This window comes from Ranitomeya variabilis, chromosome 2, assembly GCF_051348905.1.
Source record: "Ranitomeya variabilis isolate aRanVar5 chromosome 2, aRanVar5.hap1, whole genome shotgun sequence".
Lineage (NCBI taxonomy): Eukaryota > Metazoa > Chordata > Amphibia > Anura > Dendrobatidae > Ranitomeya > Ranitomeya variabilis.
Genome location: NC_135233.1, coordinates 329,619,551 through 329,638,133, shown reverse-complemented (window position 1 = coordinate 329,638,133; position 18,583 = coordinate 329,619,551). Strand labels below are relative to the sequence as shown.

Below are 18,583 nucleotides of genomic sequence, written 5' to 3'. Positions count from 1 at the left end.
CGGCTTGCAGAAAATGGCGACACAAGCAAAATTTATTTTTACAAATTTCCCAAAATGTTTTTACCACTTAAATAATAAAAAACTATGCATATTTGGTGTCGTCATTATCGCAGTGACCTGGAAAATTGTATTGCTGGGTAATTTTTTTTACCTTATAAAGAACATTACAAATAAAAAAAAATTGAGTTATGCTTTTTTTTTTCCTGCTTCACTGCACTTGGAATTTTTTCCCCGCTTTCCAGTGCATAAAATAATAAAATAAATGTTGTTATTCAACAATACAACTTATCATGCAAAAAAAGCCCTCACATGGCTATATCGCTGGAAATAAAAAGTTATGGCTCTTGGAGGGGGGGGGACAAAAGTGCACAAATGGAAAATCGCTCTGGGGTGAAGGGGTTAAATTGTTAGGTCTATGAAAAATGTGGATGGAAAAGGACCCAAAACTTTAGATTGTTATTCCATTATGTTTTTAGATCGGAGGGTCGAAGAGCAGCATCTGCACATATTACTGATGTTTTTTTTTCACGTTTGAGTGTCATTCAGTGGTAAATCTCATTGTTGTTCTATATGAAAATTCGGAGAGGAAGAGGACTTGAACTCTGGTGTCACCTGTTGGAAGAAATAATCTTCAAAGTTAATATCAAGCCTTGCCGCATGATTAAGGCTAAGTTCACGTTAGCGTTCGGGGGCTTTGCGGAGGGCTGCGTACTACCACTGTTGAGCTCCGCCTACTTCCGCCTACTTCTGCATGTGTCTTGCGTACCTATCTTTAACATTGGGTACGCAGGACATGCGGATGTATGTGGATGTATGCGGATGTGTCGTTTTGACGTGCCCACCGTCCGCACAAAAAGCAACTTGCTGTGTTCCCGTGCGGTCGGCATGTGAGTCGAAACAATGCATCCGCATACATCCGCATGTCCTGAGTACCCAATGTTAAAGATAGGTACACAGGACGCATGCAGAAGTATGCGGAAGTAGTCGGAGCTTAACAGAGGAAGTACGCAGCCCTCCGCAAAGCCCTCCGAACGCTAACGTGAACTTAGCCTAAGCATAAAAGCCAAAGCAGAATCTCAATTTGCAGACCCATGTTTCGGGGTGTTGCCACTCCTCAGGGCAAAGCAAGAGATATGATTTGGCAGTATGAAAGACCTCTGACTGGGGTTTTATTGTTATTCTAGAATTTAGAAATGTGGATGTACCTGGATAGGTATAATACAATAAATATTACTAATTTGTACTGTGAATAATCACCTAGTTGGGTTAATAATGCAACTGTTTTAATAATCCTTACATCCATGATGTTACCGCAATTCTGGGTAGATGGTCACAATGCAATATCCCCAGTCCACAAGATCCCATCCTGGGGCCAATAGTTGCACTGGCCCTGTACCAGGCGATACCCACTGTCTCTCAACTTTTGGTTGGCCCACAGCTTTTGTATCTCTTGCCAGTCTAGTCTATAGTAACATCCATGCTCCATACCATGACCATAGCACATGTCTCCTGTTCCAACTGGCATCAACAGTCCTTAAGATAGTTCTTCACATCCAGACAATAGATATCATGACTGTAGTACATGTATTAAACTCCAGCTGGCAACAACAGTCTTATGATAGTTGCTCACAACCAGATGTTAACTATAATGACCGTAGCATGTGTATCAAGATCCAGCCAGTAACCACATATAGTACAGTCTCAACTGGGGTTCTCCAAACTTCTTTGTGAGTTCAGTGATGGGCAGAGGAGCAGACCTGTATTCCACCAGATAGAGCAGGGGCTCCTTAGGCTGTTCTTGAAGAGAGTCTCTTTGCAGAGGGAGGCAGAGACTTTTTATTTCCACAGCTCCCATTCAGGACATTATTTCACAGGATTAGAGGAAGGTGGGGGGAGGTGAATCTTCACTGTTAAATTATTCAAATAATCTGCATATTTATCCTCAGTTGTGTAGATTAGTAAACTGCAATGGGCTGATGCAATAAGTAGTCAGCATGCATTCACTAATTAACATGCAGCAAGAGTCAACGTACAGACTCATATGAAACAATGGCTCAATTGTGGCGTCCTCTGAGACACTATCAAGACTTTTACCTTAAGGTACCTTCACACTAAACGATATCGCTAGCGATCCGTGACGTTGCAGCATCCTGGCTAGCGATATCGTTGAGTGTGACAGGCAGCAGCGATCAGGATCCTGCTGTGATATCGCCGGTCGTTGAAGAAAGTTCAGAACTTTATTTGGTCGTCAGATCGCCGTGTATCGTCGTGTTTGACACCAAAAGCAACGATGCCAGCGATGTTTTACACTGGTAACCAGGGTAAACATCGGGTTGCTAAGCGCAGGGCCGCGCTTAGTAACCCGATGTTTACCCTGGTTACCAGTGTAAAATGTAAAAAAACAAACAGTACATACTCGCCTTCACGTCCCCCGGCGTCCGCTTCCTGCACTGACTGAGCGCCGCCGCCGGCCGTAAAGTGAAAGCACAGCACAGCGGTGACGTCACCGCTCTGCTGTTAGGGCCGGCGCTCAGTCAGTGCAGGAAGCGGACGCCGGGGGACGCGAATGTGAGTATGTACTGTTTGTTTTTTTTACATTTTACACTGGTAACCAGGGTAAACATCGGGTTACTAAGCGCGGCCCTGCGCTTAGTAACCCGATGTTTACCCTGGTTACCCGGGGACCTCGGCATCATTGGTCGCTGGAGAGCGGTCTGTGTGACAGCTCTCCAGCGACCAAACAGCGACGCTGCAGCAATTGGCATCGTTGTCACTATCGCTGCAGCGTCGCTTAATGTGAAGGTACCTTTAACCTTTATGTTATGTATAGATAAGATCCAGCTCACAGGTCTTCTTCTGCATACTGTCAGTGAATGGAAATATTGATTCCAGAGGTTAAACACTTTCCAGGTGAAATTAGTGCACTTAAACTGATGAGCAAGCAAATCTCCATTAAACACAACAATATGTTCAACGTAACCGATGCTCCGTGCTGGAAAAAGTCTGCATCCCTTAGAGCCGTAGATTCCGCTCTAGATGTAGATGTTCTGCTCGTAGATGCCCATTGGTCCAGTAGTCTTTAGAACAAGACCAGCTCCTCAAATGTACCTTGTTTATTCTGCTTGATTATTGCAGATAGTGCTACCATACAAGTATCAGTGGTTTCATTTTGATGATCTGTTATTGGTTTGGCTTATGGAATTGTGCAAAATACAAATTTTCTGAGAAAACTTCCAGTGTGACCTGATAAATGATCAGACCCTGGTACCACACATCAGCCACATCAGAACGCTGTATGTTGGAGCCTGTACTGGCTATTGTGGCAGGGAAGGCTGAAAGTCCCCTGGACTGCAGAGCTCACTTGGAACAGTGACTGCTGCTGCCCCCATAGTTATGCCACTGGAGTTCAGCTCCATTAAAGTCCATAGGAGAATATGAGACAACTATCACACAAAATTTAGAGTCAGATGGGACAATGTTTTAAGAAAGCAGCCATGTTTTTAAAAGTCTCTACAACCCCTTTAAATTTCATCCAGAACAGGTTTTGATCCGGTGCCTACATTGTTCCTGCTGCATCTTGTTTGTATATTCAGTTTATTCAATATCCTGCATTGATAATAAGTTCAAACACGATAACAAGAAGACAAAGAACAGAACATGCCATAAACCAATTTCTCTCCATTCTAGATGTGAAAGCAATTAAAATGAAGGATCCAGGGACCAGTCGATATCGATATCTCTTGCATCTTTTCTTCATGCTGACATTACCCATCGGTTTAGCAAAATCAACAGGTAAGATGAATCATGCATCTTCATGTATTAACTGGATACGGGGCCTGGTTAACCTTTTGGGGCATGATTAATGACATATTTATTATTCTATTTCCGCATAAAAATTGCAAAAAGGTTGTGTTTTCTAGAGAAGTCATGGTGGTCTTAAAAAAAGGTGTGGAAAACAAATTATTTGGAAATCATTTTTTTTTAAATGCATTAAAGTAGCAATTTGTTCAAAAGTCTACATTAAGATGCAACAATATACAGTGGTCTCCTGCTCTTTTCTAATTTTGGGAAACGTGACATAATTCTCATTCAGACGTCCATTTTTTCACGTTCAAGAAAAACGGTCCTAGTTTGATCAGTGATTTTGCTCAGTTTTATTAGATTTTCATCTGCGTTTCATCTAGGTTTGATCTGAGTTATATCAGGTTCTCTTGTATGAGAAAAACAACAATTTTCTTTCTTCTCCTATCTATCAGTCCATAAAAAGTCAGGATGCCATCCAAGTGCTGTCCAATTTTTTTCACGGACCCATAGATTTAGATTGCCGAACTTGATCTGACAAAAAAAATTAGACATGTGAAAAGCCCCATAGACTAACATAGCTACAAGTTCTATGTGTGAAAATCATGGATAGAACTTGTATGTGAAGAACAGACTTCTGAATGAGCCTTTAGCATGCAAAAAAAGTCCTAATTTGTGCAAACATTTTACACTGACTTGTGACATGTGACACATTGGTCTCAGTCTTTCGTCTAGTTTTGGAACGTGGCATAATATGTGCCATATTAATCAAAAAGGGCAATATTTCCTAAATACAGATTGGCAGATTGGAGTTGAAGTGGGTACACTAAAGATTTGGCACAGTTGAAACCATTTTTGAAAAATGCCATTGTGTATTTCCATGTATTTGTAACTTTGAGTACAAAGAGTACAAATAAAGGTGGCTTTTTTCAACCAACACTTGTCTATTGGTATATTGCGTAGTGCCATTTTGTTTGTTCAGTTCAATTAATGATATTGAACACAGACTTGAAGGACCCATTCACATGGTATTATGCTAGCATTATGATGCTCTATAACATGTACGGAGTGTGGGGCCAGCGTTAGGGACAGGCAAACTAGGCATTTGCCTAGGGCTTCCACTGCCCTCGAGGGTCACCCAACAAGTGGTGTTTTGCTAATAGCAGCACACCACGCTGCTATTATGGGGTCAGTGAGTAAGGGAGACCCAGTGCCATCCCCCCGCAGTTTGCATTCAACTGTATCAACATAATAGATGCCAATACAGTTGAAAACAATGATGGAGGAGAGAGCAGGTGACACTCCCTCTCCCATCATTCCACCTCTGTATCTGATGCAGGCGCAAAGATGTCACTTCGTCAGGTGCCACACTGTGCCAGCAGTAGAACTGCTGAGGAGATGGGCTGCAGAGAGTGAAACAGCAGGGGAACTGGGAGAGGTGAGCATGTATTTATAGATTTTTTTATTTTAAATAAGTGAGTACCTGGTGGCCAAAATACTGCAGTACTGTGGGGGCGGCATTATACTCTGTGGGGTCTGTATTATACTCTATGGGGCTGCATTATACTATAAGGGGGGCTGTATTATACTCTATGAGGCTGCATTATACTCTATAGTGGGCTGCATTATATTGTATGGGGCTGTATTATACATTATGGGGGGCTACATTATACTCTATGAGGGCTGCATTATACTATATGTACGCTATGGAGCTGCATTACTCTCTATGGGGGGCTTCATTATACTGTATGAGGGCTGTATTATACTATATGGGGGCTGCATTATACTTTAGGGGACTGAATCATACTTTATGGTGCTGCATCATACACTATTGGGGCTGCATCATACTTTGTGGGGGCTGCATCATACTCTATGGGGGCTGCATCATTCTTTATGGGAGCTGCTTCGTACTCTATGGGGCTGCATCATGCTCTTTGGGGCTGCATTATACTCTTTTGAGGACTATAGGCTGTAGTTATACTATATGTACTATATGGGCACTGTATTATACTCTATTGAGGACTATGGGGAGTGCACTATACAATATGTACTATATGGGGGCTGCATTATACTATATGGGGGCTGTATGTTGTGAATTCTGTTCTCGAGCTCCCTCCTGTGGTTATGAATGGTACTTCGGCGAGTTCGGTCCATGGACTCCCTCTGGTGGCTGTGAGTGGAGCTGCTGGTTCTGAGGTTCCTTCCCCAGCTGACCTCGTTCAGGCCTTGGCTGGCTGCTCTATTTAACTCCACTCAGATCGTTACTTGATGCCAGCTGTCAATGTCCTAGTACTGGTTCAGTTCTCTTGGATCTTTCAGATGACCTGTCTACTTCAGCAAAAGCTAAGTCCCTGCTAGCTTATTTGTTACCACTGTTTTTTTTGTCCAGCTTGCTATCATGATTTTGTCCTGTTAGCTGGAAGCTCTGGGATGCAGAGTGGCACCACCGCGCCGTGAGCTGCATTATACTGTATGGTGGCTGCATCATACTCTATGGGGCTGCATCATACTCTATGGGGGCTGCATCATATTCTGTAGGGGCTGCATCATACTCTGTGGGGCTACATCATACTCTATGAGGCTGCATCATACTCTATGGGGCTGCATCTTACTCTATGGGGGCTGCATCATATTTATCATGCATCATACTCACGTATATTAGGGATTATGGGGGCTGCATTATACTATATATACTCTTTGGAGCTGCATTATACTCTTTGGGGCTGCATTACACTCTGTTGAGAACCATGGGCTGTTCATTATACTATATGTATACTATATGTACTATATAAGGGCTGCATTATACCCTATCATGGACTATTGGCTGTGTGATATACTGTATATACTATATGGGGGCTGCATGATACTCTATTGAGGATTAGAGGGGTTCATTATAATAAGTGTACTATATGTGGCTTCATTATACTGTATGCGGCTGCATTATACTCTATGGGGCATGCATTATACTATATGGAGGCTGCATTATACTCTATTGAGGACTATCTAGTTCATTATACTAAGTGTACTGTATGGGGCTGCCTTATACTGTATGGGGCTGCATTATACTTTATGGAGCTGCATTATACTCTATGGGGGTGTATTATACTCTATGGAGGCTGCATGATACTATCTGGGGGCTACATTATACTATATAGGGGCTGTATTATACCCTCTTGAGGATTATGGGGTTCATTACACTAAGTGTCTATCCAATGCTATGTATCTACGTTCTTACCTATTATCCCTCTTCAGGACTCCACACGTGTAGCCCCAACGCGCATTTCGCAATGGCTTCTTCGGGGGGCCGAAGAGGGATAATGGGTAAGAGCGTAGATACATAGCATTGGATAGATGGCAGCATGGTACCATATTAGCACATAGCACATAGCACTTTGCACGTTTTTGTCCATTTAGGACCGGTATATTGATACAAAACCATGCAAATGTCTGTTCATTGTAGCACTAGCACCTTATAATGTAATATGATAATTAATGCTGTACCCACCTCATTAAATATACTTTGTATCCAGGACCCACACATCTCTGTTGTTACTAATCCCTCTCTGTAGAAACAGTTTCTGTCATAATACTATCCTGTTGATTTTGTGCCTTGTTGTAATTTAATAAAGAGAAAAACTTTTTAAGTACTTATTTTCTTGGATTTATTCACTCCAGGTGTTTTTGTCATGTACATTGAATAGGAGTGTCCATATGGGTACTACCCAAGTCCCATCTATTCAGGCAAGGGACTATATTTAAGATGTTACAGTGATGTATCCTGCTCTGATTTTGCTGATTCCTATTATACGGCATGGTGCTGCATTATACTGTATGGGGCTGAATTATACTCTATGGGGACTGCACTATACTCTATGGGGGCTACATTATACTATATGGCAACTGAAATTACACTTTGTGGGTGCTGCATCATACGCTATGGAGGTTGCATTATATTCTATGGAGCTGCATTATACTTTATGGTGCTGCATCATACTCTATGGAGGACTATGGGGGCGGCATGATACTATATGTACTATATGGGGGCTGCATTATACTATATGGCGGCTGCATTATACTCTACTGAGGACTATAGGCTGTGTATTATACTAAACAGCTCTGGCAAAAATTAAGAGACCACCACATCAAAACCCTGTCATGGGCAGCCCAATCTCCAGACCTAAATCCCATTGAAAACCTCTGGAATGTAATCAAGAGGAAGATGGATAGTCACAAGCCATCAAACTGCTTAAATTTTTGTGCCAGAAGCAGTGTGAAAGACTGCTGGAAAGCATGCCAAGACACATGAAAGCTGTGATTAATAATCATGGTTATTCCGCAAAATATTGATTTCTGAACACTTCCTAAGTTAAAACATTAGTATTGTTGTTTCTAAATGATTATGAACTTGTTTTCTTTCCATTATTTGAGGTCTGAAAGCACTGTTTTTTTAAAAAAAAATGTTTGACCATTTCTCTTTTTCAGAAAAAAAAATACAACATTTATTGCTTGGAAATTCGAAGACATGTTATCAGAAGTTTATAGGATAAAGGAACAATTTATATTTTACTCAAAAATATACCTATAAAGAGAAAAATCAGACAAACTGAACATTTTGCAGTGGTCTCTCAATTTTTGCCAGAGCTGTATAACAAAATATTGAGATGAACTTTTCTTAATGACCAAATATTTATTTTCCACCATAAATTGCAAAATAAATCTTGCCAAATTAGACAAGGTGATTTTCTGGATTTGTTTTCTCATTTTGACTCTGAGGCCATGTGCACACGTTCAGTATTTTTCGTGTTTTTTTCGCGCTTTTTCGCTATAAAAACATGATAAAAACGCGAAAAAAACGCTTACATATGCCTCCCATTATTTTAAGTGTATTCCGCATTTCTTGTGCAAATGTTGCATTTTTTTCCGCGAAAAAATCGCATTGCGGAAAAAAAAGCAACATGTTCATTAAATATGCGGAATTGCGGGGATTCCGCACACCTAGGAGTGCATTGATCTGCTTACTTCCCGCACGGGGCTGTGCACACCATGCGGGAAGTAAGCGGATCATGTGCGGTTGGTACCCAGGGTGGAGGAGAGGAGACTCTCCTCCACGGACTAGGCACCATATAATTGGTCAAAAAAAAAAGAATTAAAATAAAAAATAGTCATATACTCACCTTCGATGTTTTCCCGCCTCTCAGGGCTGCATGCTGCCGCTTCCGTTCCTATAGATGGTGTGGTGAAGGACCTGCGATGACGTCGCTGTCTTGTGATTGGTCGCGTGACCGCTCATGTGTCCGCTCACGTGACCGCGACGTCATCGAAGGTCCTGCACACACCATCTATAGGAACGGACGCCGCTGAGGAGATCGGCTGTCTGCAGAGGGTGAGTATAACCATTTTTTTATTATTTTTAACATGATATCTTTTTACTATTGATGCTGCATAAGCAGCATCTATAGTAAAAAGTTGGTCACACTTGTCAAACAGTATGTTTGACAAGTGTGACCAACCTGTCAGTCAGTTTTCCAAGCGATGCTACAGATCGCTTGGAAAACTTTAGCATTCTGCAAGCTAATTACGCTTGCAAAATGCTAAAAAAACGGGAAAAAAACACACAAAAAAATGCGGATTTCTTGCAGAAAATTTCCGGTTTTCTTCAGGAAATTTCAGCAAGAAATCCTGACGTGTGCACATACTCTCATAGTTGTGGTCTATCTATGATGTCAATTACAGGCCTCTCTCATCTTTTTAAGTGGGAAAGCTTGCACAATTGGTGGCCGACTAAATACTTTTTTCCCCACTGTATTTTATGATTACATGCTGATATTTAGGTTCATGGTGCCATTTAAGCATTTATCTTTTTATGATATGATGGTCTGATGCTCTAGTGTACTGTCACTGTTTACATGTTCCATGTGTGACAGGGAATACAGTACCCCTGTCCTTTTTTCAGCATTTTTTTTTTCATTTTCTATATTATAATTTTTATTAGCATATTTAAATAAAATTAATACATGTTATCACTATTGATCGTGTTGCTCTTTCTATATTGTTATGGGTTTATAAGTCTATGTTCACATCTACATCAATGGATCTGTTTGGACTCTCCTTTATAACGTCTGACATTGTTGACATAGAGCTAATATTCAATCCTTGGCGAAACCTGATGAACGCCATTATGGGCAGTGCCATTTAACAAGCATTATTGGCGAATATAGTGATGAATTGGGAAATAAATCAAAGTTTCTCTTTACTTTGGAGAAGAAATTGCAGAACAAAGTAGAGCTAGCCATACACATGTGATAGGTGTCATCCAACCGTTCATGTGTTTTCAATGGAAAGAGAGTTGAGAAAGTTGCAGCCCAAAGTCTCTGGTGGCATATTATCTCCCAGAGAACATAGTCTGATATTTAACTTTAAACTGCCCAACACTTACCTTCCCAACATCAACAGATTTTAATATAATGTGTAGAGGGGCTTTAAGCCTCCCCCGCTATACACAATAGATAGCTGTCAGCTGAATGATAAATCTGGTAGGACGGTTCAGCTGTTCTTCTTGAGCTACTCATCATTCCATGCGACTTTCACCTGGACCTGCCTTATTGTTAATGTGCATATTGCAGCATAAAATGTTACGCTATGCTTCCTCGGGGTCTACATAATGAAATTGGCCACATTCTTGTGTACGTAATTTATATCACGAAATTGTGAGCTCAGTTGTAAGAAATTAGTTTTTCATATCCAAGATGTTTGCTTTAGTTTTCTATGGACTCAGAAATTTCCTTTTTCTGTATTTGCAGATTCAACCTCATTTTGGAAACAGAAAGCAGTTATTGATGGAAAAAATGATGTTGGAAAACTACTCTTCACCGACATTCCAGCCTTATCAGAAATTACAGTATGCTTGGATATATTTTATAGAAATAATGCCCATTCAACTGCATTTTCTTACTGTGGTCAAAATGAAGAAACCTCTGAGATCAGTCTTAGTAGGCACATCAATAAGCTTGAAATACTCATCCTGGGAAAGTCGTATAATGTAAACACAGTCTTGAATCAAAATGTTTGGCATACCGTATGTTTAATGTGGAAGGAGCAAACAAATCTGCTGGAGGTTTACGTGAATGAGACACGTGTCTTTAGTGCTACCACTGAACAGAGAAAGATAATGGGCAATGGAAGTCTTGTTTTGGGAGCTCAACATTCCAATAGTGAAGGTCAGATCAAAATAGTTGCTATTACCACCATGTCCGGAGATATATACAACTACCAAATGTGGAACTATACAAGGTCTCAAGAAAATCTGCTTAACTGTATGGAAGGAAATTTAATCAGCTGGACAAAAGAGGATTGGAATTTTAGATATCTTCCCAAGGACTTGCAACTGCGCTGTGGTGAGTAACATATTCAACAAAAAAGTTCTAACATTAACCCTTCCGAGGTAGGATTTTCATGTAGATCCTACGTTGGGTGCGCGTGTATGAAATGGGCATTTGTGTCTAGTGGTAGGGTTCGAAGTCAGCTCTGATTGCTTCTGTTTAACCATACAGATGCTACTGTCATTCACTGACATCAGCATTTGAATGGTCTTGTTCAGTGTGATGGCTCATCAGAGGTGCCAAGATCGTGGGATGCCGATGTGTTACCCTGGAAGCCTCCTGAAAGCCTTTGTCTTTGCCATGTTGGTATTTCCATGAAGCTCTGAATACAGATTGACTTCATAGCAGATTGTCATATTTACTACTATACATTGCATATACTATGCACAAGAGAAAGCAGATCTATTCTCAGAGGTGTATATAGAATCTAGAATCAATACAAGATTTTTTTTGCACCATTTAGAGATAAACTAAAAAAAAAGAAAGATGCAGATCTAGTAAGATGGGAGTAAGGGATCATGCAGAAATCTGTGGATCTTGGTTCAGGTCTCCCGACAGGAGAGTGACGGCTATGTCTATTTCTACGAAGATGTGACACTTGGGTCAGGGGACCCATGGACAGTCCATGCATTGTGGTTCATGATGGGACTGAGATCCACGGACGTCTGCATGAGCATATAGGCAAACACCATACAGAAAAAAAAGTGAAAAGCTAAAATGGGAGCCCCTGAATTGCATATATAAAATGGTTATAGAAGGAGAAGGAGATGATTTGAAGTGGTAAATATGGGGAAAGTGGAGTAGATTTAAAAACCCAGTGATCTCTTGAGGAGGTCAAGAGGCTTTAATAAGTGTTTGTGTACAGAAGTTTGGAAATTTGGAGAGAAATTAAATGGAACTGAAGGAACTATGAAACTTTAAATTTTTCACATGGATACAGATACAGAAATGCATGGATACAGAAATGATACATGGCCTGGGGTGGCCTGCTATAACGCACTCCAGAGAGACACTTACAATACAGTACATGCTGAACACAAACATTAACTTTGATGAATGGATGGATTCAATATTCAGACAAGAAAAAAGAGATAAGCACTTTTAGGATTTTGTCCACTTAGTGGTGTTAGTGGTCAAGGGTCTATGCAGAAAGTGAAAAGAAATTGAAACCATTAAAGCTGCCGTCACACTATCAGTATTTGGTCAGTATTTACATCACTATTTGTAAGCCAAAACCAGGAGTGGAACAAATAGAGGAAAAGTATAATAGAAACATATGCACCACTTCTGCATTTATCACCCACTCCTGGTTTTGGCTTACAAATACTGAGGTAAAATACTGACCAAATACTGCTGGTGTGACGGCAGCCTAACAGTGATAAATGGATAAAGATTTGGAACCCTGTCATGAGGATATGGGGGTATTGTGAAAATGCAGACAGTTGGCTGCAGGCCCAGTGTTTTCATGGTATAAAGTAATAAGAACATGTGTTTTACAGAATATGAATAATTAAATTAAGGCTTATGTAAAAAAAATAAGATTTTGGTAACATATACACCAATAGTTCTGCCTTAACAGATGGAATCCTTAATATTTTATAAATGACAAATGAGCTGGAATCACTAATAATTCACATAAAATACTCCCGAGGTGGGAGGTGGCAGGAAATTTACTTACACATTTGTTATTTTCAGCTGCATAGTCCTCATTTAATGGTGTAATTCAGTGCCCAGTTAATGCTATAGTTCTCAAACAAGGCAACTATTAAAGCGGTAGGAACAGATATATATATGCACTTGGCGATGTAAGTCCCGAGAGAATGTGCACCAGTAACGATATGTTAAGGTACCATCACACTGAGCAACTTTCCAACGAGAACGACAGCGATCCGTGACGTTACAGTGTCCTGGATAGCGATCTCGTTGTGTTTGACATGCAGCAGCGATCAGGATCCTGCTGTGACATCGCTGGTCGGAGCTAGAAGTCCAGAACTTTATTTCGTTGCTGGATCACCCGCTGTCATCGCTGGATCGGTGTGTGTGACACCGATCCAGCGATGTGTTCACTTGTAACCAGGGTAAACATCGGGTTACTAAGCGCAGGGCCGCGCTTAGTAACCCGATGTTTACCATGGTTACCATTGTAAATGTAAAACAAAAAAACAGTACATACTTACATTCCGGTGTCTGTCACGTCCCTCGCCGTCAACTTCCCGCACTGACTGTGAGCGCCGGCCATAAAGTAAAAGCAGAGCGCAGCGGTGACGTCACCGCTGTGCTGTGCTTTACGGCCGGCACTGACACAGTCAGTGCGGGAAGCTGACGACGAGGGACGTGACAGACATCGGAATGTAAGTATGTAGTGTTTTTATTTTTTTTACATTTACAATGGTAACCAGGGTAAACATCGGGTTACTAAGCGCAGCCCTGTGCTTAGTAACCCGATGTTTACCCTGGTTACCGGGGACTTCAGCATCGTTGGTTGCTGGAGAGCTGTCTGTGTGACAGCTCTCCAGCGACCACACAACGACTTACCAACGATCACGGCCAGGTCGTATCGCTGGTCGTGATCGTTGGTAAATAGTTTAGTTTAACGGTACCTTTACTGAGATGCTTTTATTTTGACTGGATTTTGGGTCCGGTCAGCTCTCTCTGTCTACTCCTCCTCCCTTTCTCCTTTCCATATACTTCAACTGACAGCTGCAACCTGATCACTCAGTGAGTAAATAAAATAATTCTTGCAAAGTTTCTTGAAATGACATTTAGAGAACAATTTTCAGTGTATATAAATATATATTTTTGACAACTTTCAATGTATTTTCTTTTCTTTAAAGCAGCAAATGCTGCAGTTACACCACCTCCGACAACAAGTACAACGACTCTGACCACAACGCTTGGTATGTATCATCTGCATGTTCCCCTTTATTTAGAAACTTTATAGTGGCTATAGGTTTGTCCTTATTTTAGGTCATTCATGGTGGTAAGCTATAGCTTGATGCTTCTGAACCTCAAAGTAAGATCTACACTGTGTTCCCAATTATTATGCAAATTGGATTTAAGTGTTATAAAGATTTAATTGTTTTATTTTTCAAATAAACTCATGGATGGTATTGTGTCTCAGGGCTCAATGGATCACTGAAATCAATCTTAAACATGTGGGATAATTATTTTTCCAGGTGATTCTAATTAAAGGAAAACTACATAAAAATGATGTTCCACATTATTAAGCAGGCCACAGGTTTCAAGCAACATGGGAAATAAAAAGGATCTCTCTGCAGCTAAAAAGTGTTAAATAGTGCTATGCCTTGGACAAGGTATGAAAACATTAGATTTTTCACGAAAACTTAAGAGTGATCATCATACTGTTAAGAGATTTGTGACTGAATCAGAGCACAGACAGAGTTCATGCAGATAAAGGCATAATGAGGAAGGTTTCTGCCAGACAAATTCATTGGATTATGAGAGCAGCTGCCAAAATACCATTCCAAAGCAGCAGTTATTTGAAGCTGCTGGTGCCTCTGGAGTCCCTTGAACCTCAAGTTGTAGGATCCTTCAAAGGATTGCTGTGGTGTATAAACCTACTATTCAGCCACCCCTAAACAGTGTTCACAAGCAGAAAGGGTTGCAGTGGGCCCAGACATACATGAAGAATGATTTTCAAACAGTCTTGTTTACTGATTAGTGTCGAACAACCCTGGATGGTCCAGATGGATGGAGTAGTGGATGGTTGGTGGATGGCCACCATGTCCCAACAATGCTGCGACGTCAGCAAGGAGGTGGAGGAGTCATGTTTTGGGCCAGAATCATGGGGAAACAGCTGGTAGGGCCCTTTAAGGTTCCTGAAGGTGTGAAAATGACCTCTGCAAAGTATATAGAGTTTCTGACTGACAACTTTCTTCCATGGTCTAAAAAGCAGAAACGTGCCTTCAGGAGCAAAATCATCTTCATGCATGACAATGCACCATCTCATGCTGCAAAGAATACCTCTGAGTCATTGGCTGCTATGGGCATAAAAGGAGATAAACTCACCATCTTCCCCTGACCTCAACCTATAGAGAACCTTTGGAGTATCATCAAGCAAAAGATCTATGAGGCCGTGAGGCAGTTCACATCAAAACAGCAGCTCTGGGAGGCTATTCTGACTTCATGCAAAGAAATACCAGCAGAAACTCTCCAAAAACTCACAAGTTCAATGGATGCAAGAATGAAGGTGATATCAAAGAAGGGTTCCTATGGTAACATGTAACTTGGCCTGTTAGGATGTTTTGGAATTAAATAGATTTTTTGTTCAGTGAATGTGACCTCCTAATGATGCAAATTCCACAAATGAGCATTTTCAGTTCTTTAAAACATATGAAATGGGGCGTGGCCTATCTGCTGATGGAGTAGGTCGCACAGAGCGGGAGCTCCTCAGCCAGGAACCCTAAAGCGGCTCTTATCTACCTCCTCTTCGATTATCTTCACCTCCAAGATATTGGCGCTGGTCCCCGCTGCGGTGGTGAGTGCATGGGGAAAGCGAAGGCAGGCGCCCGTGACCCCTCGAGGAGAATTCCCGACTTCTTCGCTGCCGCCCCGCAGTCCTCGCCGAAAGCCAAGATGGCGCCGTCCTCCCCCAGGTCCTCGCGCTCTGCGCATCGTAACGCTCAGGCGTCGCAGTCCGGAGGTGCGGCGCTGAAGTCCAACGCAACAGCGTTCCATTCTGGCGGTGAGGCGTCGCGTTCAGGCGCTGCAGCGTCGGATTCGGTCGATGGCCCGGTGACTGCTGCTCTCCTCAAAGGCCTTCTTGGTGACCTTAGAGCTTCTATCCAAGAGGATATGCGTTCTATGCTGGCTGAACTTAAAGGGGAAGTGGTGGAGCTGGGTAATCGTACAGACCGCCTGGAGCGTAAGATGGCGGAGCTGGTTTCTTCGCATAATGAACTCTGGGATGCTCATGAGGCCCTGCAAACCATGGCTACTAAAACCCACTCTAAAGCCCTGGACCTTGAAGATAGGTCCAGGAGAAACAACGTCAAACTTAGGGGCATTGAGGAATCTATACTTTCAGGAGATTTGAAGTTATTCCTGCAAGACTTTGTGGCTGCAGCTCTCCCTCATCTTGCTCCAAAGGAGGTCATAATCGATCGTATACACAGGATCCCTAAACCGTCTGGCTTGGGTCCCTCCGTTCCAAGAGATGTGCTGGCTCGCATACATTTCTACGAGATGAAGGAAGATTTTCTCCAGGCTCTACGGAAAGATCCAGCGCTCCCTGATAGGTTCACACGCATAGCTGTTTTTCCGGATCTCTCCCCAGGTACTTTGGCGCTACGGAGGGCCTTTGGCCCCTACACCACGATCCTTAGAGAGAAGGGTATCCAGTACCGCTGGGGATTTCCTACCAAGCTTCTCATTCGCAAAGATGGCTCGATCACCACTTGCCTAATTCCGGCTCACGCTGCCTCCGCTCTCTCCAAATGGGGACTCGCGACTCCTGAATCTCCGGCTTCGGCATCCCTTTCTAAGACTGGAGGTAACAGAGGCCCCAGGGCCCGCATTGTTCCTGATTGGGAGGAGGTCTGACTCCACGGTCTTGCGGTTCCTGGCTATTTTCCCGCACGGTTATACTCTGGGTTTTTTTTCCTTTTATTTTTTCTTGGTTTTTGTTGCTGTGTTGAGCCCTCTTTTGAGGTTCTCTGCAACCTTCTTTTGCCCCATAGGTGAACTGTTTTTCTGACTCTCACCTTTTGGACTCAGGGTATTCCTGAATGGACTCCGGTCCGCTAGTTTACTTGTTACTTGTCGTATGTCCTGTTTGTGTCCTCCCATCTCCTTCTCCCCTCCCCCCGGTCTACACACATGTATGCTCTAGTCCAGAGGTCCCCAACCTTTTTTGCACCAGGGACCGGCTTTAAGCCAGACCAGTTTTCCATGGCCCGGTGGGGGTGGGGCAGGGGCGGGGCTTTGGTCATATGGGGGTGGGGTTATGGAGGGATGGAGCTTAGTGCATACTTATCATATAATTATGACATTTATAATGAGAATGTGATTCAACTTACCATAGGTTCAGAATGAGTGGGAGCACCATGCTTGTTTCCCTGGTGCTCTGCACCATTATTGCCCCATAGCTGTGCCATATAGTGCTCTGCACCATTATTGCCCCATAGCTGTGCCATACAGTGCTCTGCACCGTTCATAATTGCCCCATAGCTGTGCCATATAGTGCTCTGCACCGTTCATAATTGCCCCATAGCTGTGCCATACAGTGCTCTGCACCATTATTGCCCCATAGCTGTGCCATACAGTGCTCTGCACCATTATTGCCCCATAGCTGTGCCATACAGTGCTCTGCACCGTTCATAATTGCCCCATAGCTGTGCCATATAGTGCTCTGCACCATTATTGCCCCATAGCTGTGCCATACAGTGCTCTGCACCATTATTGCCCCATAGCTGTGCCATATAGTGCTCTGCACCATTATTGCCCCATAGCTGTGCCATACAGTGCTCTGCACCGTTCATAATTGCCCCATAGCTGTGCCATATAGTGCTCTGCACTGTTTATTATTGCCCCATAGCTGTGCCATATAGTGCTCTGCACCATTATTGCCCCATAGCTGTGCCATATAGTGCTCTGCACCGTTCATAATTGCCCCATAGCTGTGCCATACAGTGCTCTGCACTGTTTATTATTGCCCCATAGCTGTGCCATACAGTGCTCTGCACTGTTTATTATTGCCCCATAGCTGTGCCATACAGTGCTCTGCACTGTTTATTATTGCCCCATAGCTGTGCTGCTGCTGCTGCAATAAAAATAATAAAACACATACTCACCTCTCTTGCAGCTCCTCGGCGCCATCTTCCCGGCGTCTCCCTGCACTGACTGATCAGGCAGAGGGCGGCGCGCACACTATATGCGTCATCGCGCCCTCTGCCTGAACAGTCAGTGAGGAGAGAGAGACGCCGGGAAGATGGAGACAGCGGCGCCCGGCGTGTGGAACCAGGACAGGTGAATATGTAATACTTACCTGCTCCCGCGTCCCGCTCCTTCCCCCGGACAGCTGCTCTTCGGTGCCGCAGCCTCTTCCTCTATCAGCGGTCACCGGCACCGCTTCATTAGAGAAATGAATAGGCGGCTCCGCCCCTATGGGAGGTGGAGCAGCCTATTCATTTCTCTAATCAGCGGTCCCACGTGACCGCTGAACAGGGGAAGAGCTGCGGCGCCGCGGACCGGCTGAAAAACCCCAACGGCCCGGTCCCGGTCCGCGGACCGGCGGTTGGGGACCTCTGCTCTAGTCCATTGATTACTTGGTATCTTTTCTTATTCACAGGTTGTCGGTGTTTGATGATTACCAAACTGTTTTTATGTTCTCATTATGAGTATCTCGCTATATTCAATTAATGTTAATGGCCTTAACTCCCCGG

At 42.9% G+C, this 18,583-nt stretch overlaps 1 protein-coding gene across 2 annotated transcripts in view; it reads left to right on the top strand.

Annotated features, from left to right (window-relative positions):
- Positions 1-18,583, top strand: part of ADGRG4 (adhesion G protein-coupled receptor G4) — a 153,114-nt gene that overhangs the window by 45,233 nt on the left and 89,298 nt on the right. Inside the window, exons 2-4 of one of the 2 annotated variants that reach the window (XM_077285287.1) lie at positions 3,688-3,792; positions 10,602-11,195; positions 14,018-14,077. In XM_077285287.1, coding sequence (XP_077141402.1) covers positions 3,688-3,792; positions 10,602-11,195; positions 14,018-14,077 — 759 coding nt within the window. Of the gene's footprint in view, positions 1-3,687; positions 3,793-10,601; positions 11,196-14,014; positions 14,078-18,583 lie in introns of both variants that reach the window. The other variant, XM_077285286.1, reaches the window with a different exon arrangement.